The 25,769-nt window shown below is 45.0% G+C and overlaps 1 protein-coding gene across 1 annotated transcript; it reads left to right on the top strand.

The window, feature by feature from the left end:
* Nucleotides 1-1,056: 1,056 nt before the first annotated feature.
* Nucleotides 1,057-11,127, top strand: LOC118890759 (T-lymphocyte surface antigen Ly-9-like; the record flags this gene model as incomplete). Its single annotated transcript, XM_036844021.1, is given in 5 exon segments — nucleotides 1,057-1,156; nucleotides 4,885-5,235; nucleotides 8,208-8,480; nucleotides 9,218-9,484; nucleotides 11,054-11,127. Coding segments are annotated over 5 exon segments (1,065 nt in total), but the record flags the coding sequence as incomplete, so codon positions are not given.
* Between the last annotated feature and the right edge of the window lie 14,642 nt (nucleotides 11,128-25,769).

Here is a 25,769-nt window from a genome sequence, read left to right as displayed (position 1 = left end):
GGAGATGTCAGAGGAGTCTGCATAGCCTAGCAAAGCCATCAGGACTCCTTGGTGTGGAGAGGTGGGGAGGGGAGCTCCATACCTGCCCCAGCTGTCCCCTCTCTCTCCATCCACCCATGGACCAGGACTTTTCACACAACTCCCTCAACCGTACCACTAACAGGGCAAGATAGTAAAATGATATCTGGTGGTCCTTCATGGTTGGAGGTAGAGGCGGTCCCAAAAGTCTTGTCCCCTGGATCCTTCCAGCCTTGTTTCTGTGCTAAAGAAGCTACAGCCAAGCCTGTGCCTGTCACATTTTTGTTCTTGGGCCATTCTGGGCTCGTTCTTCTCTGCCTGTTGACTCCGTGTCTGCTCATGGACTTACCAAGCATGTAGGAACTAAGCCCTTACTATATGCTGATACTGAGCTAGTCACTGGGAACTGAAAAGTGAAAAAAGTAGGCCCTACCCTCAAAGGGCTGAGAGACTACTAGGAAGAGTATGCAAGTAAGCAGATGTTTATGGCACAACAGGATGGGTGTTACCATAGAGGCGAGTAGGGGGAATCTGAGAGGCCCAGAAGAGGGCAACTGTTCTAGTGTGGTGTTTCAGGCAAAGCCTTTCTCAAGGCGGTGATGACTTTAGTCGGGGAATGGGAGGATATTAGAGGGAGGCAGGTGAGCCAGGTGGCAGGGACTAGGGTAGTCCAGTAAGCCGAATTGCAGGAGTCAATTTACAATGGTGAGAAATCATAAGGTATGTGGGGGGGAGTCCAAGATGTGAGACTCGGTGACAACATGAGGCCAAGCTCATGTTGGGAAGCCAGCAGATCCTGAAGGATTTCATCTGTCAGGACTGTGACCCTGGACTTTACCTTGTAGGGGATGGGGGACCTTAGAAGGGTTTAAAGCAAGGCTGCGACGTCGTCAGCTTTGGCTTTTAAATAGCTCACTCTGCTGCCTCTCACACTTCTTTCTTTCATATCCCCTTTTTTTCATATCATGTGACTCAAAAGCTACATGTGATTAAAGCGGTGAACTCTAAAAATGGGAAATGTTTGTGGGCTGATATTTACATGCACACAGCCTATCAGCTGTCATGAGGCAGGCCAGTCCGCTGCATATTATGGGCCTTTCTCTACTGTGGTCCTTGCTCCTCCATGGTCTTCTCACTGGTAAGTCTGTCCTTGCCACTGCCTCCCAGGCACCTCTACCTGCCTGCATGTTGGGTTTCTCCAGCAATGGGTCATTTTCACTGAAGATGCCGCCTCGCTGGGAGTCAGACTCTGTGTGTGTGTGTGTGTGTGTGTGTGTGTGTGTGTGAGGTGTGTGTGTGTATGAGGGGTGCGTGTGCTATCATCTCAGACCATGCAAACCCAGATTGTGTCCTGTCACTTTCACACTTCTTCTGCTAGTGAGTCACAAGGACCCTGGACGTCCCCAGACAGACCGATGGTGGAGGCATGAGATAGGAGATCTGCCACAGCCAGTTCCAGGACCTCATTTGCATCTTGCCATTTCAAGCATGATCCTCTTATGTCTCTCTCCCCCAAGCCTCTGAGAGTCACCTTTATTGTGAATTGGGCTTTCCTGTCGCATAAATGACTTCAGTAGGGGATCTCAAACCCGGCACCTCGTGGCTGTTCCTGTCCCTCTGGGTTCTTACTGCTCACTCCCATGCCCCCAAGGACCTGAGTGGTGGCAGGAAACAGACTTGAGAACCGGAGGCCAGAGGAACAGAGCTCTTAAGAAACCCATGGTGAGGGGCCAGGTTCTGCTCTTAGTCTCCAGAGTTTCAGTCTTTCGCTTTCATCCTCATTTAGGAGGAAACCAGCTTGCACTGGTTATCAGGGTCACCTGTCTTCAGGGTGGCCGCCACCCCAGCCTTTAGGGTGTCCCCTAAGCCTGCTGTAGAATCCTTTAAATGTGTTTAAAACTTGGCAGTTTATAAAGAACTTTTACTCAAATTTAAAATAACCTGATCCCAGGCTTCCCTGGTGGTGCAGTGGTAAAGAATCCACCTGCCAATGCAGGGGACACAGGTTCGAGTCCCGATCCGGGAAGATCCCACATGCCGCAGAGCAACTAAGCCCGTGCGCCACAACTACTGAAGCCCGCGCACCTAGAGCCCGTGCTCCACAATGAAAGGAGCCACCGCAGTGAGAAGCCCGCGCACCGCAACGAAGAGTAGCCCCCGCTCACCGCAACTAGAGAAAGCCCGTGCGCAGCAACGAAGACCCAACACAGCCAAATATAAATAAATAAAACAAATAAATTTATTAAATAAATAAATAAATAAAATAATCTGATCCCTACAACAATCTTGTGATATAGATAAGGCAGATAGTATTAAGCATATTTTACAGACGATGGACTGAGAGATTAGGTGACATCTTCTGGCACACAGCTGGTGATCTGTGAGAACGGAAGTCAGCACTGCCCAGCTGTGGGAATGCAGCAGCAGCAAGGAAACTCAGAGAACCACAGTGTCCCCAGCCAAAGTCACAGAATTGAAACTCAGAGGCCGGATTCCTGGAAGCTTCCCCTTGCCTCCACTTTCATATCCCTCCACGAAGCAAGCACATCTGTGAGCTTCCCTTCCTCTGTGGCGTCCAGGCCAGGCCCTTGGAGGTCACTGTTGACAGGGGCATCCCTAGGGCACGTGGCAAAAGAATGGGTGAGACAGGTCTTGCCTTAAGAAATGTTCATATTTCTTCGGTTCAATTCCAGAAACATTTGTTGAGGCCGCTTGTGTGCTGGTCCTGTGCTGTGTGTGTGTGTGTGGTGGGGAAAGGGGTCAGTGGCACACGGGGAGAAATTAGGTGTGGTGCAATTCTGCTGCTGGCAGCACAGTGTAGTCCACAGAGCATAAGCTTCGGGGTCAGGCGAACTTGGGTTTCATGTGACCTCTATTGCTTCCTAGCTGGTGACTCTGGGAAAGTAATTTTCTTAAGCTCTTTGAGTCTCATGGTCTTCATCTGTGAAGTGGGAATAAGAATACGGACCTTACTAGTTTGTTGGGAAAGTTAAATAAAATAATGTGCTTAACGTACTCAGCAGTGTCTGGCACTGGGGTTTCATGTACTGATCTGATCCCTTTGTGTCTCTTTCCCTCATTGAATCCACAAACAGGATACACACATCCCACTGCACCTAACCATGTGGCTAAACCCTCAGCCTTACTTTACTTTATTGCTCAGACACTAATTCCCTTCTACCTTCTCTTGTCCTTGGGGAGCTCATGAACTATGGGGGAAGATAAACAACCCAGCTAGTTGTATGAGGCAGAATGAAGTAAAAACTTGAAACAAAACAAGCCAACAAAAGCACAGGCTGAAGGAAACTAGGAGGAAGGCATGGCCAGACCGGGAAGTATGGAGCTCAGCTAAGGCTCCAGAAAGGAAGCAGCACTTGAACTAGGCTTAACGAGTTACTGCACTCAAGGGTGCAAGGGTGAGCATAGCTGCTTGGTCAAGGTGGAATTCCTCCAGGCCAGACTTTAGGTCCTGGGCCAACTTGGGATGAGAAAGATCCATCTGGTGCCAGCACTGCCTTGGCATGCTTCCAGACTATTTGCACAATCCTCCAAGTGGAGCCAGAATAGCTCCATGGAAGAAATGAACACCAGGCCGTCCAGTGGACTCTGTGGTGGGCACACAGGATGCTGTACGTCCCCCCGTGTGGAATCCCCACTCCCACAAGACAGCCACCACTCTCTTACCCCTCGTCACCGCAGCTGCTATCACAGGACTTCTCAGTTCAACTTTCAGCAGAGAAACCTCACCACCAGGCCTAGGAATCAGTGATGCAGCCAGTGCTTCTGGATTCCAGTTTGAATCAGGACCTGCATCCCTCCCTGGGCCAGGCAGCCTTTTCTCTTTAAATAACTATGCAGCAGACCTGAGTCAGTTTCAGACTTTCTGCCTCCTGGGACTGTGTATCAGTGTTGCAAAAATAGAGGTGGGTGGCACTGCACTACTTAGGAGTGTTTTTATTACATTTCTCTGCAAGAGCACTGACTAGTTTTGGTAAGGATGCAAACAAGATGCGGTCGCCAACTTATTTCAGTGACGTTAAGTATCTTTAATAATACCATAGTGAGGCATTTACTTGCATTATCTCATTTAACACTCACAAAATCCTGGAAGATGGCACTCCCTGTTTCACAGGTGAGAAAACCAGGACTCAGAGAGGTTAAGTAACCTGCCAAAGATCACACAGCTAGCACCTGGTAGAGCAAGGGCTTGAACTTGGGCAGTCTGACTAGTGCCCTGGTGTTACACTCTTCTCTCAAGGGCAGTATAGGCTAGTATCCAAATGACTGTCCCACTGACCACGCTTAACCTGGCTTGGCTAGCACAGCACCAGCCCTCCTGCTCTAGAAAGATATGTTCCCAGATTCCTGGCTGGGCCTCAGAGGAGCTGGCTTTTGTTTCAGAAGTGGCCAAATAAGCAATTATGGGGGATGCTGGAAAGCAGTGCCTGCTGTGGATGGAGCTGGGCTAAGTGAGTTCTGGTCCTATTCCCTGAATCGGCAAGAGAGTGACTCAGAGAAACGGCAGAGATCACCCCCCCCATAGGCCCCTCCCAAGAATTTTGCTTACTCTCCATCACACTTAGTACCTGCAACCCTTAGGACAGCCTTCGTTGATTATTTCCTCATATGTTAATTAATGTAAATGCTGAAGGAGACCACTTTGGTGTGGAGGAGTGACCAAGTTGTGTTCTAGTTCTATCCCTAACTAGCTATGTAGTCTTGATCAAGGCACGTAAATTCTGTGGGTCTCTGTTTTCTCACCTATAAAATAGGAATAATAATCATGGTCCTGACTCTCTCCCTCAGGCCTGTTGTGAGCCTCCAATGTAATAGGCTGCCTCTGAAGCCTCTGTTCTGTGTTTGCAGAACCAGGGGCTTCCAGAGATGACTCAGCCCCCATGGTGGTAACTGGGACCCTAGGGGGATCTGTCATTTTGCCCCTGCAGCTGCAGGATGGACAGCAGGTGGAGAGCATCTCCTGGATGTGTCGTTCGGTACCCGGGGCAATAGCCACTGCAACCTTGGTAGAACCCAGAGGGCCAGACACCTTTTACCAGGCAGAAAGGCAGTACTGGGGTCGTTTGAGTGTGGTGGGCCCAGGCTGCTCCCTGCAGATCAGCCACCTGAGCTGGGAGGATGCAGGGTCCTACCGAGCCCATGTTAATCTGTGGAGTTCCCGCATCACCCATGCCTGGGAGTACAGCCTGCACGTCTATGGTGAGTGTCTGGGGAACGGCAACAGGTGGGTGTGTGTGGTGACTGTCTTTCAGTCATTTTTTTTTTTTAAATAAATTTATTTATTTTATTTATTTATTTTTGGCTGCTTTGGGTCTTCATTGCTGTGCACGGACTTTCTCTAGTTGTGGTGAGCGGACGTACTCTTTGTTGTGGTGCGTCGGCTTCTAATTGCGGTGGCTTAGGCTCTAGGCACTTGGGCTTCAGTAGTTGTGGCACTTGGGCTTCAGTAGTTGTGGCTCGTGGGCTCTAGAGCGCAGGCTCAGTAGTTGTGGCGCACGGGCTTAGTTGCTCCACGGCATGTGGGATCTTCCCGGACCAGGGCTCGAACCCATGTCCCCTGCATTGGCAGGTGGATTCTTAACCACTGCGCCACCAGGGAAGTCCCGTTCAGTCATTTTTATAGCCTTTGCCACTTCCCTTTTCATTACATTTATAATTTTCTTTCTAATTACAAGGCTAACACGTGCTCACTGGGGAAAAACATGGGAAGTAGAGTTACCTGGGAGAATATCCTGAAAAGTCTCAGGGCCCAGGACGTGTCCCAGACCAGTTGCAGCAGAACCCCTGAATCTGGGCAGAGAATGGTATTTCAGGCCCTGAGAACTGGCTTCTGCCACAACCTACTTGTGTGGCCTTGAGCTTTCTCCTTGCTAAGATAGGAACACTACCTTCTGTGAGAATAAAATTCATGGGAAAGAGCTTTGTAAAGTTCTGTACAGATGTACGAGAACACTATTATCATATTCATTAAGGAAATTTAAACGATTGTTTTAGCAGGGGAAACTACAAAGGGGACAAGGAGTCGGGGGGTGCCAGGCATACGCAGCAGCAAGATCGGCCAGTGAAGACACAGTCAGGTACTTTTAGATTCAAACAGCTTACTACTTATATAGGTAGTGAGAGGGAGAGGGGCCAAAGGTCCCAGATCCCTGGGTCCTCATCCCACACCCCAGAAATGATGACACTGAGAAAAAAGGGACCGGATGAACATAATGGGGGTTGCTGAGAAACAAATGCTAGACTGCAGAGAAGAGGTTTTGTAGTCAGCAGCTCTGTTCTGCGGGGGTGGAGCAGGAAGCCCCGAACCTCATGACAAACTGCTCATGACAGCCTCCCAGGAGGGACCGGTGGGAGGCCCGTGGGAGATGGCTTCAAGGTAATGCCTCACAGGCCACCGTCCTGTCATGTTCTGGGACGATCACAAGGCCTTTTGCAAGACTCGGATTAGCTGTGATTCTAGTCTTTGCTTGAAGAACAAGGATGCCATGGATGGCAAGTTCACCAGGCAAGGTCACCATGATGCCATGGCAGAGCTGTTCCTCTACAGTGGGTAGCAGGAAAGGTACCAGTGATGAGTGAGGATGAACACAGGAAGCTAAGTGATGGAGAGAAAGTGGAGAACCTTCTCAGACATTTTCCTGGGTTATGTGACAGGAAATATTCCTATTAGATAAAGGCATTTTTTTTTTTTTTAAGTCGGAGATGATGGAATTGCCGCGGTCAGGTTCACATGGCTGGGGAGAAAGCATTTCTGCCATAAATTGGCCTGGAATGGCTGCGGCCCGTTCCTCAGACGGGGCAAGGGAACACTGGGTGAGGGGCTGCTGGGACCTGGGGTAGGACTGTTCACCCCAGGGGTGGTGGGAGAGCCCTCTCACTATGCTGATGGTCATTCTGGCAGGATGAGCTCAGTGTGGATTCTGGGCAGGATATAAAGCTGTGCTAACCAATCAGAGGTGGGATCTTCCAGAGAGGGCTCCTGGGGCAAGAGTGATGATAAGGGACCAGGCTTTCATCCTTCACAGGGTATTTCCCAAGTCACTGGCGGTTCGTGACAGCCTTGTTAACAGTCAGGAAAGGGGTTTTGATTTCTAGGCTAAGGAGACTGAGTCTCAGAGAGAAAAAAATGACATACCTGTGACAGAGAGCTAGAAGGATGCAGAGGGCTGGGAATAGAACTCAGGTACCCCAATGCCACACCCTGGATTTCTCATATGTCCCTGTATTTATCTTCCTGAGCTTGAGAGGACACTGAGGAGACAAGGGCCTGCAGGAGGAGTCACAGGGGAAGGGTTTGGATCCCAGGGCCTGGTCTACGGAAGACACACTGGAGTGAGGCAGCAGAAAGTTACCCAGCAGTGGACATCTCCAGCTTGCCTTCTCCTGGGGGACATTCTGGGCTGTGTTGTCCTATTTTGCACAGTTGAGTTGCCCCTGGGGCTACTGTTAGGTGGACCCCAGGGCAGAGGCCCAATACCAGAGCAGCCTTCTCCCAAGCCTTGTGACTTTGTTGCCTGTCCTGATTGTCTGTTGTCTGCAACTGCTCTTGCGGCTGCCCTCAAACCCTCCTGATTCTGGCCTGGGGAGGCAGGTGGGCAAATAACGAGACTATGTGTACCTTAAGGAGAGCATCCGGGTGCCTGGTCCTGGGGTAAGAAGGGATGGAGTGGAGGCGGAAGGGAATGCAAGGACGTAGGAGAAACCTCAGAGGTATAGGGCCACATCCTCTGGGAGCCTCGTTCAGCATCTGGAAGCTCAGTGTATACTGCAGAGCCCCCTACTGGGGAAAGATGTAATTACAACACGGTTCCTTGCTTGCCCGTACAGACAGCCTTCATCTACTCAGTGCAGGGTGGGAATTCAGCTTTGAGGTCAGATCCATTGGATTTGGAATCGATGAGACTCTGGGCAAGTAACTTAAATAGAGTAGATATAACACCTTCCTTAGCTACTTCATAAGATTGTTCTGGGAATCTGAGGAGATATTAAGTGACATGCCTTATGAAGCCCAAAGCTTGAGAATAGACGTGGCCAGCTTCTGCCTCTGTTGTTCCTTATGTGTATTCAGGGTGGTGCAGGGTCTTGGCAGCCACGCCTCCTGCTTCTGCCCTGTGAAGGGGAGGCCCAGAGCAGTTTTCCAGTCCTCCGTTGGTTCTTCTTTGCACACACAGAGCAGCTGGCCCAGCCCCGTGTCACAGTGAGCTCCAGGATGAGTGGGAATGGACACTGCCTCGTCGTACTAACATGCATGGCAGAAAGCAGAGGAGGCACTGTGACCTACAGCTGGACAGCCCTGGGGCCCCGGACTGTTGTGTCCCATGGAGGGTCTGTCCTCAGTGTCTCCTTGAGACCTGGGAACGGTGCTCTGAACTTTACCTGCGTGGTCAAGAACCCAGTCAGTAACAGCAGTTCCCTCCCTGTCTTGGTGCCGCCTTCATGCACAGGTACCTGAAACCCAAGCACACACCCTGCTCGGCAGCTCTGGAGTGGACGGAAGCTGGAGGAAGGAGTCTTGTCCCCTTCAGGCCCCAAGGAGAGCGGCGAACACCCTTGAGAGAGTGGGTGGGCCAGGGTTGGTCCGTGTGGTCAGGGGAGAGGGAGGAGACCCGCTGGAGCTGATGGGGAGGCTGGAGGGGTCTGGGCAGGAGGGGCTGGATGGGACCTGTGGCTGCCCCAAGTGGGCAGGGAGGCCCTGACGCTGAAGCTGTGGTTTTCTCTCTCCATCTTCAGGACCAGGAATCCTGGGAGGGGAATCAGTAGGGGAGATAGTGGTCAGCACCCTTGGGAAGTCAGCCACTCTGCCCCTGGAGGTCTCGGTGGGGCAGGAGGTTGAAAAGGTTACCTGGAGCTCTCCAGGGCTTGTGGCTATTTTGCAACCAGGACCGGCAGGCAAACCAACCCTGGTTGCTGGGACTCAGGGACCCAAGAGCAGGAGAGTGAATGTCCTCCGCCACGACTACTCTTTTCAGATCAGCTCCCTGAGGCTGCAGGACTCTGGCTCCTATAGAGCCTGGATAACTCTGCAGAGTCCCCTGATCAACATGACCAAGGATTTCACCCTGCGCGTCTGTGGTGGGTGGGGTGGGGGTAGAGGGCCTACGTTTGAACTCTGACCTTTCTTCTCCTCTGCTTGGCCAGGCCAGAGCCTTCTCATAGCTTGAACTATCCGTTCTTGGCACAGACGGTCTGCAAGAGCCCAATATCACCGCCAGCTCTCAGATCATGAAGGATGGGATCTGCTTCGTCACCCTGGCTTGCTGGATGGACCAGGCTGGAGAGGATGTTAAGTAGAGCTGGGACCCCCAAGGCCAGGGGGCAGTTGTGTCTCACGGGGGCACCACTCTCAGCATGTCCTGGAGATCTAGGGTCAGTGACAGGTATCGCTGTACTGCCAAGAACCCCATCAGCCAGAGCTCCAGCTCCCTCCCTGTCAGGCCCCTCTGCTCAGGTAACCGCTTCCTTCTGAGAACCTTTCACTGTAGACTCGGTCCAGATTCACAGCATCCCTGCCTGCCTTCCTCAGGGTTCTAGGAGTGGTTAAAGAAAAATAGGGCAGGATTAGTTTGCAGGAGGGAGCGTCTCTGGGGTGGCAGGAGATGAGGGTTCTGGCACTACCATCCCGCTCTGCCCACCTTCTGTCGGCCCCAGACCCCCATGTCTGGACTTGCAGCAGACTCAGCTGGGTATTGGCTCATTCCCGGGACTCCCTGAGGGAAGGTGCTTCCCCCATCCCCACTCAGTCCTGCAGAGCCCAGCGAGGAGGGGTCCCAGACCTCCTTGCCTGTGTCCTCAGAGAAGCCTCAGCCCCTACCCCTGCCTAGAGCTGCTCCGAGAGGGTAACAGGGCTGTGCTCCTCCGGTGGGCAAGGGTGGCCTCTCCTGGTTTCCACAGGCCATGACAGGAAACCGCCTCGGTCCAAACACACCTGTTCCTCTCCTCTTCTCCACTGACCTCTGAAACAGTTGTCTCTGCTCCCTGTCTCTGGTTCCTCACCAGCCATTCACTCGTCAACCCCTTGTGGCTGGTTTGCCCCAGTAGCATCCTGATAGCTAAGCTCAGGGGCTACTCCTCAATTCTGTTACCCTCAACCTGCTCTCCTCAGCCACGTGGGCTGGACCTCTTCTCTCGGGTCACAGTCCTTCCCAGGACCGATGTTGCCCCATGCCCATGCCTCTCCCCACACCCCTTGTTTCCTTCCTGTTGCCAAAGGCAGAAACCTGGTTTTTTAGAGCCCTCGTCTTCCTCACGCTACCAGCCATTGCTCACACCTTCCTCACTTCACGTATTCCTCACCTGGTCTCCTAACTCCCCTCCCCTCCAATCATCCTCCTGACTGTGCTGCTAGCGGGTTAAGTCTAAATGAAAGCAATGCTTGTGTTTCTTTTTGCTTAAAACCCTATGATGTCTGCCCACTATCTAAGGTATAAATATTTTTGCACCTCTTTCTTCATTAAGCAACATGCATTTACAGAGCATTTTTAAGGCACCCTGTGTTGTTCTAGTCATTGAAGATACAGTGAAGAAGAGGTCTGGATATATTCCCACCCCTTGGGGAACTCACTGTTACAATCATCACGATCTGCAGCTAACCCTAGTAAATGACTTTAGGAGAGCCCTGAGCATGCTGTATAATGGCCTTTGTGCATGTGTCTGTCTTCTCCATTGAACCATGACAAAGCCCATGCTTACCCTTCTCTGCATCTCCAATACACAGCATGTAATAGGTGTTTGAAGTGTGAATCTGACAAGATTTTAAGGGGCAGCCTATGCTGGGTGTAATGGGACACAAGGAAACAGGATAATTGGCTTCAGACATTAACATTCTCCCTCCCTCTCTATGGGGCCAGGAGGACATTTCAGCTCCATCCCCAGATCCAACTTCCTCAAGGGGTCTCCAGCCCACTCACACCTCTGACTTTTCTTCCTGGAATACTCCTTCCCCTGTTTCCCTGTCTTCCCATTTCTTTTCTTCTCTTCCTTTTACCCAATTCCTAACCTGTGATCATTGTTTATTCAGGTTCCTTCCTACTCTGCTACTTGAGGAAAGAGTTTCTTCTCTTTTTGATCCTGGGAGCTTTGCAGATTAAATAGATTTCACCTTGACATGTGGAGAAGCCAAGAGGAAGAATGTGAGAAGAGGGTCATCCTGTGAGACACAGAGATAAGGAAGTCTACACAGAGAGAGAGTGTGACCTGATACCAGCATCTCCTGGTGTGAGTGAGAGAGAGACATCGATTCTGATTAAGTGTAAAACTGATTTCTTTTGCAAACCGAGTTCAAAACAAACAAGAAACTGCTACATATCTTCAGCTTAAAATAATCTGTTTATGTTTTGTTTAACTGTGTTTTAAAGTGTTCAGAAAGAAAAGAGGTCTTATTCACATAAGAAAACTTGAATGGTTTGAAACATAGTTAATATATAATGATAATACGTAATTAACAAAACTATTAAATTTTGTACATATACATTATTTTTTTGTTAAAATTTAAGTAAATGGGCTCAGACGGCCCAGATTCAACTTAAATTTCGTCTCCTTGGAGCAGCCTTTGACCACCTTATTGAAGCGGATCTTACTTCTTATTCATAGTCATTGTACCCGGTTCAGTTTTGTCAAATTATCACAATTTGTAAATATATATTTATTTGTTAGTTGTCGTGGTCTGAACGCGGGTTGGAAAATAACTTCTAGACACAAGGCAGAATGTAAAGAAGATAGAATTTATTGGAGGGAAGGGTCGCTGCCAGAACAGCGTGTCAACTTCCTAGTAGTCTGGGACAGTCAAGCCCGAACATGTGCTATTGCTCAGTTTTTATAGCCAGAAAACAAAGGAATGGTCCAAGGTGAAAATTTCATTTACTGATTGGTCGAGGCACATATACCTTCCTTCTATAGGGTGGGAATGGGACAGGACATATGCCTTTCCTTATTTGGGACAGGTCCTGTTGCCCAGGTGGGCATCGCCCAGGTGGGCTCAGGAATTTTGTAACCATTACAACATGGTGGGGAGGGCAATTAAGAGTCCAGTAGGGGGTGTAACGCTGACACTTTTTCAGGCAGCGCCGTCCTTTATCCTTGAAGCATCATTGTCCTTGGAGCACCACATTAGTTTACTTGTTTATTGTCTGTCTCCCCCACAAGACATTCACCCCATGAGGACAAGAACTGTATCTATTTTGTTTACAACTGTAAACCCAAAGGGTAATAGAGTTCTTGGCTTGTGGTAGATATTTCAATATTTTTTCAATGCATGAATAACTAGATGGATTAGAGTTGAGAACATTCTTTTTAAGATTTGAAGACTATCAGGAAGTTTCATAAAAATCTGGGACCTATACCATTGTGTGTGTGTGTTTTTCTTTCTGCTTTTGATAAAGGAAGAAGAAAATGGGATCTTTAGCCTAAAATTTCCTTGAATGCTCAACAGCTAGCAAAAGAAAGAAGTTAAAATAAGAAGAAAGTCTTTTCTAGGAGGTTCTGACATCAAGCTGCTCTGAAGTGCTAAATAGGTTGATCTAGAGTTTGAACCATATATAAACAATGGAGCCAAAATCATAAGTTAGGTGTGAGAGAAACCTTGAACATCTTCTCTTTTTTCACTCTCAGCTGATTACCTTGGTTCCTATTTCACTTACAGTGAGGATTGACAAACTCCATCCATTACACACAAGTCTTCTAGTCAAGTAGTTAGTGATTTATTCTGAAATATAAATGGGTTGCTGGAATCACAAGATATTTGAGGAAAACCTCAGTTGAGAAAGACAGTCTCCAAAAAAACAGAATCAATTAAAAAAAAAAAAGGAACTTGGAAGACAGATAATGCAGGGAGCAAGAGAAAATGAAATAAAAGCCCCTAAACATGTATTTAACATTCTTAGAAACATATGAGAAGACATTACATTTTTAAAAAGGAGTGGGGAGCTTCTCAAGATGGCAAAGGAGTAAGACGTGGCACTCACCTTCTCCCCACAGATACATCAAAAATACATCTATATGTGGAACGACTCCCACAGAACCTCCATTGAAAGCTGGCAGAAGGCCTCAGACTTCCAAAAAGGCAAGAAAATCTCCACGTAACCAGGTAGGGCAAAGGAAAAAAGAAAAGAAAAAGAGACAAAGGAATCAGGATGGGACCTGCACCTTTGGGAGGGAACTGTGAAGGAGGAAAAGTCTCCACTCACTAGGAAGCCCCCTCACTGGCGGGGATTGGGGGGGAGCTTCAGAGCCTCAGAGGAGAGCGCAGCAACAGGTGTGTGGAGGGCAAAGCAGAGAGACTCCTGCACAGAGGGTCAGTGCTGACCGGCACTACTCAGCCTGAGACGCTTGTCTGCTCGCCCGCTGGGGTGGGTGGTGGCTGAGTGCTGAGACTTGGGCTTCGGAGGTCTGAGGTTGGCTGTGTGAAGACAGCCTGAGGGGGCTTAATGCACCACAGCTGAGGGAGTCTGGGAAGAAACCTCGGCCTGCCAGAGAGGCAAGAGACCACTGTTGGGGGGTGCGCAAGGAGAGGAGCAGGCCTGCCATAGGAGCTTCTATCTCTGTGCACTCACAGGTGGCAGGGCACTGCCTACACAAGCTCCAGGGGCAGGCGTGAGCTGCGGCTGCTATCTTGGACCCCAGAGGCAGGTCTGCTGCTGCCCCTGCCACCAAGGGTCCTGTGAGCAAGAGCAGGCCACTGCCCACACCTTTCCGGGAGCCTGTGCAGCCTGCCACTGCTGAGGGCCCTGCGATCTGGGGCCAAATTCCCCAGGAGAGCGCACAGCACGCCTCAGGCTGTTGCAACTTCCTGCTGGCCTCTGCTGCCACAAGGCAGTCCTCACACATCCCAACTGTGACTGCTGTATCTCTCCCTCTCCCTGGCCTGAGTGAGCAAGTGAGCTCTAATCAGCCACTGCTTTTGCCCCCTCCTGCCTGGGCGGGGAACGGATGCCTGAGGGTGGCCCACATGGAGTGGTGGGGCCAAAACCAAAGCTGAGCCCCAGTGGCAGTGCAACCAAAGAGGAAGGGAAATCTCTCCGTGCAGCCTCAGGAGCAGCTGATTAAATACCCACAATCAGCTTGGTAAACCTTGCATCTGTAGAATATCTGAATAGACAAGTGTTCCCACAATTAAGGCTGTGGACTTTGCAGGTAACTGTGGACTTTGGGGGCAAGGACACGCAGGAGTTGGGACAGTTCAGAGTCTGAGCTGGCCCCTAAGTGCCTACAGCAGGTCCAGAGAACTACCTAGAGGTTTTGGAGGACTTCAGGTGGAGGCAGGGATTCACTGTGGCTCACTGAGGGGGCAAGGACACTGACAGCTGAAGCCCCAGGAAAATGTTATCATTTTTACAATTATTTTTGTTGTTTGGTTTTTTCTGTTGTTGTCCTTTTTCTTTTAGTTTTTACATATTTTTTCTTTTATTTTTTATGCTTTTATTGTTAATATATTTAAAAATTTTTTTCTATTTTTACTTTACTTTTTTGTTATATTGTGTTTTTTCCTTGTTCTTGTTTTTTTTCTTTGCTTGGCTTTGATTTTATCTTTTTTAACCTATAGCTTCTATTTTTACTTTACTTTTATCTTTTGTGTTTTTTCCTTTTATTTTCTTATTTCTTTTATTTTGTTTTTATCTTTTTTTTGATCATTTTTGTGTGTTTGTTTTATGCTTTTTTGACTTTTTTTTAACTTTACTTTCTGTTTTTGATTTGTTTTTTGTCTTTGTTAGTTTCGTTTTTATTGTTTGTTTTCGTTTTCAGGTTCATTTACTGTTTGGTTGCTCTCTTCTTTTTATTTATCTCTCTTTCCCTTTATTCTGTTTTTGTGTGTCTGTGTGTTTCTTTGTGTGTTTTTGTCTGTTTGGTTTTGCTTTTACCATTTGACTTGGGGTTTTGTTTGTCTGTTCGTTTTCTTTCTTTATTCCTTTTTGTTTTTTCAAGCCACGTGGCTTGTGTGGTCTTAGTTCTCTGGCCAGGCTTTGGGCCTGAACCTCAGGTGGGAGAGCAAAGTCGAGGACTCTGGACCACCAGAGAACCCCTGGTCCCAGGGAATATTAATCAGTGAGAGCTCTCCCAGAGGTCTCCATCTCAACACTAAAACCCAGCTCCACCTAAGGGCCAGCAAGCTCCAGTGCTGGATGTCCCACACCAAACAACTAGCAAGACAGGAACACAATCCCACCCATTAGCAGACAGGATGCCTAAAGCCATACTAAGCTCACAGACACCCCAAAACACACCACCTGACGCAGCCCTGTCCATCAGAGGGACAAGATCCAGCTCTACCCACCAGAATGGAGGCACCAGTCCCACCGCCTGGAAGCCTACACAAGCCACTGGACCAGCCTCACCCACTGGAGGCAGACACCAGAAGGAAGAAGAACTATGACCCAGCAGCCTGCAGAAAGGAGACCCCAAACACAGCAAGTTAAACAAAATGAGAAGGCAGAGAAATATGTTGCAGACAAAGGAGCAAGATAAAAACCCACAAGACTAAATAAATGAAGAGCAAATAGATAATCTACCTGAAAAAATATTCAGAGTAATGATAGTAAAGATGATCCGAAATCTCGGAAATAGAATGGAGAAAATACAAAAAATGTTTAACAAGGACATAGAAGAACTAAAGAACAAGCAAACACTGATGAACAACACAATAACTAAAATTAAAAATACTCTAGAAGGAATCAATAGCAAAATAACTGAGGCAGAAGAATGGATAAGTGAGCTGGAAGATAGAATGGTGGAAATAACTGCCATGGAGCAGAATAAAGATAAAAGAATGAAAAGAATTGAGGACAGTCTCAGAGATCTCTGGGACAACATTAAACACACCAATATTCGAATTATAGGGGTGCCAGAAGAAGAAGAGAGAGAGAAAGTGTCTAAGAAAATATTTGAAGAGATTATAGTTGAAAACTTTCCTAACATGGGAAAGGAAATAATCAAGTCCAGGAGGCGCACAGAGTCACATACAGGATAAACTCAAGGAGAAACAGGCTGAGATGCATATTAATCACACTAACAAAAATTAAATACAAAGAAAAGAAAAGACAGTCTCTCAATAAGTGGTGCTGGGAAAACTGGACAGCTACAGGTTAAAGAATGAAATTAGAACAATCCCTAACACCATACACAAAAATAACTCAAAATGCAATAAAGACCTAAATGTAAAACTGGACACTATAAAACTCCTGGAGGAAAACATAGGCAGAACACTCTTTGACATAATTCACAGCAAGATCTTTTTTGACCCACCTCGTAGAATAATGAGAATAAAAACAAAAATAAATAAATGGGACTTAATGAAACTTAAAAGCTTTTGCACAGCAAAGGAAACCATAAACAAGAAGAAAAGACAACCCTCAGAATGGGAGAAAATATTTGCAAACAAAGCAACTGACAAGGGATTAATCTACAAAATATACAAACAGCTCATGTAGCTCAATACCAAAAAAACAAACAACCCAATCAAGAAATGGGTGGAAGAACTAAACAGACATTTCTCCAAAGAAGACATACAGTTGGCCACAGGCACCTGAAAACATCACTAATTATTAGAGAAATGCAAATCAAAACTACAATGAGGTATCACCTCACACCAGTCAGAATGGCCATCATCAAAAAATCTACAAACGACAAATGCTGGAGAGGGTGTGGAGAAAAGGGAACCATCTTGCACTGTTGGTGGGAATGTAAATTCATACAGCCACTGTGGAGAACAGTATGGAGGTTCCTTAATAAACTAAAAATAAAATTACCATATGACCCAGCAATCCCAGTACTGGGCATATAACCTGAGAAAACTATAATTCAAAAAGACACATGAACCCCAATGTTCACTGCAGCACTATTTACAATAGCCAGGTCATGGAAGCAACCTAAATGCCCATCGACTGACTAATGGATAAAGAAGATATGGTACATATATGCAATGGAATATTAGTCAGCCATAAAAAGGAACAAAACTGGGTCACTTGTATAGACATGGATGGACCTAGAGACTGTCATACAGAGCAAAGTAAGTCAGAATGCGAAAAACAAATTTCGTATATTAACGCATATATATGGATTCTAGAAAAATCATACAGATGAACTTGTTTGCAAGGCAGAAATCGAGACACAGATGTTGAGAACAAACGTATGGACACCAAGGAGGGAAAGGGGGGGTGGGATGAATTGGGAGATTGGGACTGACATATTTACACTACTATGTATAAAATAGATAACTAATGAGAACCTGCTGTATGGCACAGGGAACTCTACTCAGTGCTCTGTGGTGACCTAAATGGGAAGAAAATCCAAAAAAGAGGTGATATATGTATACATATAGCTGATTCACTTTGCTGTACAGCAGAAACTAACACAACATTGTAAAACACCTATACCTCCCACAAAAAAAAAAGGAATAGAATGGAAAATGGAGGAGTAGGAAGACCCTGAGCTCATCTCCTCCCACAGGCACAGCAAAATTATAACTATTTACAGAGAGACTATTGATGAGGTTGTTTCCATGTCTTGGCTACTGTAAATAGTGCTGCTATGAACATTGGGGTGCATGTATCTTTTCAAATTAGAGTTTTCATCTTTTCTGGATATATGCCCAGGAGTGGGATTACTGGATCATATGGCAACTCTAATTTTAGTTTTTTAAGGAACTTCCATACTGTTTTGCATAGTGGCTGCACCAATTTACATTCCCACCAATGGTGTAGGAGGGTTCCTTTTAGACTCCACTCTTAAAGTGGACACACAGGATCTCACATACTCTGTGACCCAGGGTGGATCAGACCCACCTGCTGACCTTGGAGAGCCTCCGGAGAAGCAGGAGGCCCCTGGAACTCACCTTGGGGACATAGACACAGGTGGCAGCCATTTTGGGGAACTTGTCCTACTACCTGGGCATTGGTGCTGGCAAGTGCCATTTTGGAATCCTCCCTCTAGCTTATTAGTGCAGGGACCTGGCCCAGCCCACCAGCCTGTTGGCAGCAGTACTGGGATGCCCCAGGCCAAGAAGCTAGCTTGGCAGGGGCGCAGCCCCACCTACCAGCAGGCCTGGTCCTAAAGACGCCCTGAGCCCATAGCCACTTCCATCAGAGGGCCTAAGACCCAGCCCCTCACACCAGTGGCCTGGCACTCGCCCTGGGACCAGCTTCACCCACCAGTGGGCAGGCATCAGCTCCAGGACCCCTTGGGCCCCAGCCCTGTCCACCAGTGGCCTGAAACACCAACTCTGGGAATCTCTAGGGCCCTGATGGCAGATACCTGGGACCCAGCTCTGCCCACAGTGAGCCTGCACTAGGCCCAGGACCAGGTTTCACCCACCAGTAGGCTGATAGCAGCTCCAAGAGACCTTGGACCACTTAGCCAGCTACCCCAGGATCCAGCTCCACTCACCAGCCGGCCAACACTAGATCTGGGACCCCTGGTTCTGTAACCACACACTCCAGAACCCAGCTCTACCTAAGTGGGCCAAGACTAGCCCCTGGCCCTCCTGGGGTCCTGCAGCCAGCAGCCTCATGACAAAACCTGCCCACCAGTGGCTGGCAGCCTCTGCATAAGACAGGACCTGGCAATCAACTGGGGGCCAGTTACGCCTACCAGATCACCCACTGTAGTCAGCCCACAGCAATAGAAGGACCCACACAGCCCAGATAGGGAACATCCCTAAAGAATATAGCTCCAGTGATCAGAAGGGAGTGTGTTGCTGGGACACATAGGATGTCTCCTACAAAAGGCCACTTCTCCAAGGTCAAGAAATGTAGCCAATCTATTGGATACATAGAAATAAAAACAACAAATTAGGCAAAATGAAGGGACAGAGAAATGTGTTCAAAATGAAGGAAAAAGAAAAGCCCAGAAGAACTAAGTGAAGTGGAGATAGGCAATCTACCCTATAAAGAGTTCAAGGTAATGATCAGAGGTATTATCATAAGGACTTCCCTGGTGGTGCAGTGGTTAAGAATCCACCTTCCAATTCAGGGGACATGGGTTCTATTCCTGGTTGGGGAACTAAGTTCTCATAGGCTACAGGGCAACTAAGCCTGCACACCACAACTACGGAGCCTGCAGTCTCTGGAGCCCATACACCACAACTAGAGGGTCTACGCACTGCAACTACTGAGCCCGCGTGCTCTGGAGCCTGCACGCCACAACTAGAGAGAAGCCTGCGTGTTGCAATGGAGAGCTGATGCACCACAGTGAAAGATCCCACGTGCCACAACTAAGATCCCATGTACCACAACTAAGACCTGATGCAGCCAAATAAACACTAAAAAAAAAGAAAAAAGAAATATCATCATAGAACTCAGGAGAAGAATAGATGAACAGAGTGAGCGGTTAGAAGTTTTAACAAAGAGTTAGAAAATGTGAAGAAGAACCAAACAGAGATGAAGAATACAATAACTAAAATGAAAAGTACACTAGATGGAATCAACAGTAGGTTAGATGATACAGAGGAACGGATCAGAGATCTGGAAGACAGAGTAAGGGAAATCAGTGTAGAGGAACAGAAAAAAAGAATAAAGAATAAAAAGAAATGAGGGCAGTTTGACAGACCTCTGGGACAATATCAAGCATACTAACATTCACATTATAGGGGTCTCAGAAGGAGAAGTGAGAGAGCAAGGGGCAGAGAACATATTTGAAGTCATAATAGCTGAAAACTTCCCTAACATGAGAAAGGAAACAGACACACAGGTCCAGGAAGTCCCAAACAGAATCAACCCAAAGAGGAACACACCAAGATGCGCTGTAATTAAAATGTCAAAAATTAAAGATAAAGAGAGAATATTAAAAGCAGCAAGGAAAAGCAGCAAGTTACATTCATGGAAACTTCCATATATCACCTGATTTTTCAGCAGAAACACTGTAGGCCAAAAGGGAGTGGCCCAATATATTTAAAGTGATGAAAGGGAAAAACCTTCAACCAAGAATACTCTACCCAGCAAGGCTTTCAATCAGTTTTAATGGAGAAATCAAAAGTGTTACAGACAAGCAAAAGCTAAAAGAGTTCACACCACACCAGCTTTATAAGAAATGTTAAAGGGACTTCACTAAGTGAAAAAGAAAGGCCACAACTAGAAACATGAAAGTTATGAAAGGAAAAATCTCATTGGTAAAGGCAAATATACAGTAAAGGTAGCAGATCAGCCATGTATAAAGCGAGTAGGAAAGGTAAAAGACAAAAGTAGTAAAATCATCTCTATCTGCAATAAATAGTTAAGGGATACACAAAACAAAAAGATGTAAAATATGATGTCAAAAACAGTAAACGTGAGGAAGGGATAAAAATTCAGGGTTGTTAAAATGTCTTTGAACTTAAGAGATCAGCAACTTAAAACAATCACAGATAGATAAATAGTTATGTACAGTGTGGAGAATATAGTTAATAACTATGTGTATCTTTGAATGGTGACATATTGTAACTAGACTTATCCTGGTGATTATTTTGAAATGTATAGAAATACCAAATCACTATGTTGTGTAATAGGAACTAACACAGTGTTGTAGGTCAAATATACCTCAAAAACAAACAAACAAACTTATAGAAAAAGAGAGCAGATTTGTGGTTACCCGAGACAGTGAGGTGGGGGGAGGGAGAATTGGATGAATTGGTGGTCAAAAAGTACAAACTTCCAGTTATAAGATAAATCAGTATTAGGGATGTAATATATAGCATGATAAATATAATTAACACTGCTGTGTGTTATATGTAAAAGTTGTTAAGATAGTAAATCCTAAGAGTTTTCATCCCTAGGAAAAAAGTTTTTTTCTATTTCTTTAGAAATAGAAAATTTTATATTTTTCTATAAAATAAAATTCTATAAAATAGAATTTTATATCTACATGAGATGATGGATGTTCCCTAAACTTATTGTGGTAATCATCCCATGATGTGTGTAAGTCAAATCATTATGGTGTATACCTTAAACTTATACAGTGCGGTATGTCAATTATATCTCAAAATTGGAGGAAAAAAATAAAATAAAACCTTAAAAAAAAGGGAATAGAATGCCAAATAAGAAAAACTGATAAAATCAGAAAATAAGGAAATGCTCTAGAAAATAAAAATATATGATAACAGAAATAAATAAAAAACAATGGAATTTTTGGAAAATTAAGTTGAGGAACTCAGAAAGCAGAGCAAAAGGCAAAGAGATAAAAATAAAAGAGAAAAGATAAGACAGTTAAAGAATCAGCCCAGCAACCCCAACATCTGAATAATACAAGTTCCAGTAAGAGAGAGTCAAGAAAACAGAGAGAAGAAATTTAAGAAAGAAATAATAAAAATTTTTTCCCTTAGATCTAAAGAACATATGTTTTTCAATTGAAAGGTGTTAAAAAAAAAACAAAATCCAACTGAGTAAATTTGAAGATCTAATTGTCTTTATTCAATGATTCATGAATAGATCGGCATACCATTTAGTAAATAGAAAGGTGTTCTGAGGAGCTGTACAAAATGGAGGGTTCTTATAGGAGTGTTGGGCAAAGAATTTGTCATTAAAAGAAAAGAAAGAATGGTTTTAGGCTGGGTCGCTTTCTTTTGGGAGGAAGGTGAGGGTCTATCATGCAAACTACCTCTTCTTCCTTTGACAGGGGGATGGAGAGAACACATGTGACAGAATACCTCACTGATACTGACCAGAAAATTCCAGACTGGCTAATTAAGATTATGTCCCTGGGGAAGGTCATAACTACAGTTAGGTCAGATATTAAATCTAGGTTTGTGGTCATAGGCTTTAGCACAAGTGACACCATTTTGGGCCTGTGGTTTTCTCTTTCACAAAGGGCCCATCTGATTCCCAGAAATATAAATGAAAAAACACCCACTTCCAGCCACAAGATCATGCATAGAAAAAGAACAGGAATAGAAAAAATATTCTCAAAACTTTCAGAGAGAAGGGGCTTCCCTGGTGATGCAGTGGTTAAGAATCCACCTGCCAATGCAGGGGGGCACGGTTTTGAGCCCTGGTCTGGGAAGATCCCACATGCCGTGGAGCAACTAAGCCCGTGTGCACAACTACTGAGCCTACGCTCTAGAGCCTGCGAGCCACAACTACTGAGCCTGTGTGCCACAACTACTGAGCCTGTGCACCTATAGCCCGTGCTCCACAACAAGAGAAGCCACCATGATGAGAAGCCTGTGCACCACAACAAAAAGTAGCCCCCAATTGCTGCAAAAAGAGAAAGCCCGCGCAGAGCAATGAAGACCCAATGCTGACAAAAATAAGTAAATAAATTTATAACAAACAAAAAAACAAAAACAACAAAAAACCCAACTGACTAGTAAATTGGCTGAATTTGCCAGCTGACACCAGGAGGGGGCAGCAGCCAGCTGACCCAGGGCTTTCTAAATGACTTGACGGAAAACCCTGAACTCACTACTGTGCATTGTGACCTTGCTTTCACTGTTCCCTCCGTTTTTTTTTTTTTTTAATTTTTTAAATTTAATTTTATTTATTTTTTATACAGCAGGTTCTTATTAGTTATCTATTTTATACATATTAGTGTATATATGTCAATCCCAATCTCCCAATTCATCCCATGACCACCCCCCCGCCCCACTTTCCCACCTTGGTGTCCATACGTTTGTTCTCTGCATCTGTGTCTCAATTTCCGCCCAACAAACTGGTTCATCTGTACCATTTCTCTAGGTTCCACATATATGCGTTAATATACGATATTCGTTTTTCTCTTTCTGACTTACTTCACTCTGTATGACAGTCTCTAGATCCATCCACGTCTCTACAAATGACCCAATTTCGTTCCTTTTTATGGCTGACTAATATTCCATTGTATATATGTACCACATCTTCTTTATCCATTCATCTGTTGATGGGCATTTAGGTTGCTTCCATGACCTGGCTATTGTAAATAGTGCTGCAATGAACATTGGAGTGCATGTGTCTTTTTGAATTATGGTTTTCTCTGGGTATATGCCCAGTAGTGGGATTGCTGGGTCATATGGTAATTCTATTTTTAGTTTTTTAAGGAAGCTCCATACTGTTCTCCATAGTGGCTGTATCAGTTTACATTCCCACCAACAGTGCAAGAGGGTTCCCTTTTCTCCACACCCTCTCCAGCATTTGTTGTTTGTAGATTTTCTAATGATACCCATTCTAACTGGTGTGAGGTGACACCTCATTGTAGTTTTGATTTGTATTCCTCTAATAATTAGTGATGTTGAGCAGCTTTTCATGTGCTTCTTGACCATCTGTATATCTTCTTTGGAGAAATGTCTATTTAGGCCTTCTGCCCATTTTTGGATTGGGTTGTTTGTTTTTTTTAATATTGAGCTGCATGAGCTGTTTATATATTTTAGCTGTTTATATATTTAGAGATTAATCCTTTGTCTGTTGATTCATTTGCAAATATTTTCTCCCCTTTTGAGGGTTGCCTTTTCATCTTGTTTGTAGTTTCCTTTGCTTTGCAAAAGCTTTTGTTTCATTAGGTCCCATTTGTTTATTTTTGTTTTTATTTCCATTACTTTAGGAGGTGGATCAAAAAAGATCTTGCTGTGATTTATGTCAAAGAGTGTTCTTCCTATGTTTTCCTCTAAGAGTTTTATAGTGTCTGTCTGGTCACATTTAGGTCTCTAATCCATTTTGAGTTTATTTTTGTGTATGGTGTTTGGGAGTGTTCTAATTTCATTCTTTAACCTGTAGCTGTCCAGTTTTCCCAGCACCACTTACTGAAGAGACTGTCTTTTCTCCATTGTATATCCTTGCCTTCTTTGTCATAGATTAGTTGACCATAGGTACATGGGTTTATCTCTGGGCTTTCTATCCTGTTCCATTGATCTATATTTCTGTTTTTCTGCCAGTACCATACTGTCTTGATTACTGTAGCTTTGTAGTACAGTCTGAAGCCAAAGAGCCTGATTCCTCCAGCTCCGTTTTTTTCCCTCAAGACTGCTTTGGCTATTCAGGGTCTTTTGTGTTTCCATACAAATTTTAAGATTTTTTGTTCTAGTTCTGTAAAAAATGCGACTGGTGACTTGATAGGGATTGCATTGAATCTGTAGATTGCTTTGGGTAGTATAGTCATTTTCACAATACTGATTCTTCCAATCCAAGAACATGGTATATCTCTCCATCTGTTTGTGTCATCTGATTTCTTTCATCAGTATCTTATAGTTTTCTGAGTGCAGGTCTTTTACCTCCATAGGTAGGTTTATTCCTAGGTATTTTACTCTTTTTGTTGCAATGGTGAATGGGATTGTTTCCTTAATTTCTCTTCCTGATATTTCATTGTTAGTGTAGAGGAATTCAAGAGATTTCTGTGCATTAATTTTGTATCCTGCTACTTTACCAAATTCATTGATTATCTCTAGTAATTTTCTGGTGGCATCTTTAGGGTTCTCTATGTATAGTATCATGTCATCTGCAAACAGTGACAGTTTTACTTCTTCTTTTCCATTTTGTATTCCTTTTATTTCTTTTTCTTCTCTGATTGCCATGGCTAGGACTTCCAAAACTATGTTGAATAAGAGTGGCGAGAGTGGACATCCTTGTCTTGTTCCTAATCTTAGAGGAAACGCTGTCAGTTTTTCACCATTGAGGATGATGTTTGCTGTGGGTTTCTCATATATGGCCTTTATTATGTTGAGGTAGGTTCCCTCTATGTCCACTTTCTGGAGAGTTTTTATCTTAAATTGTTGTTGAATTTTGTCAAAAGCTTTTTCTGCATCTATTGAGATGATCATATGGTTTTTATTCTTGTTTGTTAATATGGTGTGTCACATTGATTGATTTGCATATATTGAAGCATCCTTGCATCCCTGGGTTAAATCCCACTTGATCATGCTGTATGACCCTTTTAATGTGTTGTTGGATTCTGTTTGCTAGTATTTTGTTGAGGATTTTTGCATCTATGTTCATCAGTGATATTGGTCTGTAATTTTCTTTTTTTGTAGTATCTTTGTCTGGTTTTGGTATCAGGGTGATGGTGGCCTCATAGAATGAGTTTGGGAGTGTTCCTTCCTCTGCAATTTTTTGGAAGAGTTTGAGAAGGATGGGTTTTAACTCTTCTCTAAATGTTTGATAGAAATCACCTGTGAAGCCATCTGGTCCTGGACTTTCGTTTGTTGGAAGATTTTTAATCACAGTTTCAATTTCATTACTTGTGATTGGTCTGTTCATATTTTCTATTTCTCCCTGGTTCAGTCTTGGGAGGTTATACCTTTCTAAGAATTTGTCCATTTCTTCCAGATTGTCCATTTTATTGGCATAGAGTTTCTTGTAGTAGTCTCTTATGATGTTTTGTATTTCTGTGGTATCCATTGTAACTTCTCCTTTTTCATTTCTAAATTTATTGATTTGAGTCCTCTCCCTCTTTTTCTTATGAGTATGGCTAAAGGTTTATCAATTTTGTTTTTCTTCTCAAAGAACCAGCTTTTAGTTTTACTGATCTTTGCTATTGTTTTCTTTGTTTCTATTTCATTTATTTCTGTTCTGATGTCTATGATTTCTCTCCTTCTACTAACTTTGTGTTTTGTTTGTTCTTCTTTCTCTAGTTCCTTTAGGTGTAAGGTTAGATTATTTATTTGAGACTTTTCTTGTTTCTTGAGGTAGGCTTGTATTGCTATAAACTTCCCTCTTAGAACTGCTTTTGCTGAATACCATAGGTTTTGGATCATCGTGTTTTCATTGTCATTTCTCTCTAGGTATTTTTTTATTTCCTCTTTGATTTCTTCAATGATCTCTTGGTTATTTAGCAACATATTGTTTAGCATCCATGTGTTTGTGTTTTTCACG

This window comes from Balaenoptera musculus, chromosome 1 (assembly GCF_009873245.2).
Source record: "Balaenoptera musculus isolate JJ_BM4_2016_0621 chromosome 1, mBalMus1.pri.v3, whole genome shotgun sequence".
NCBI lineage: Eukaryota > Metazoa > Chordata > Mammalia > Artiodactyla > Balaenopteridae > Balaenoptera > Balaenoptera musculus.
Note: the sequence above shows the minus strand (reverse complement) of the source record. Positions and strands in the feature narration are given on the sequence as shown.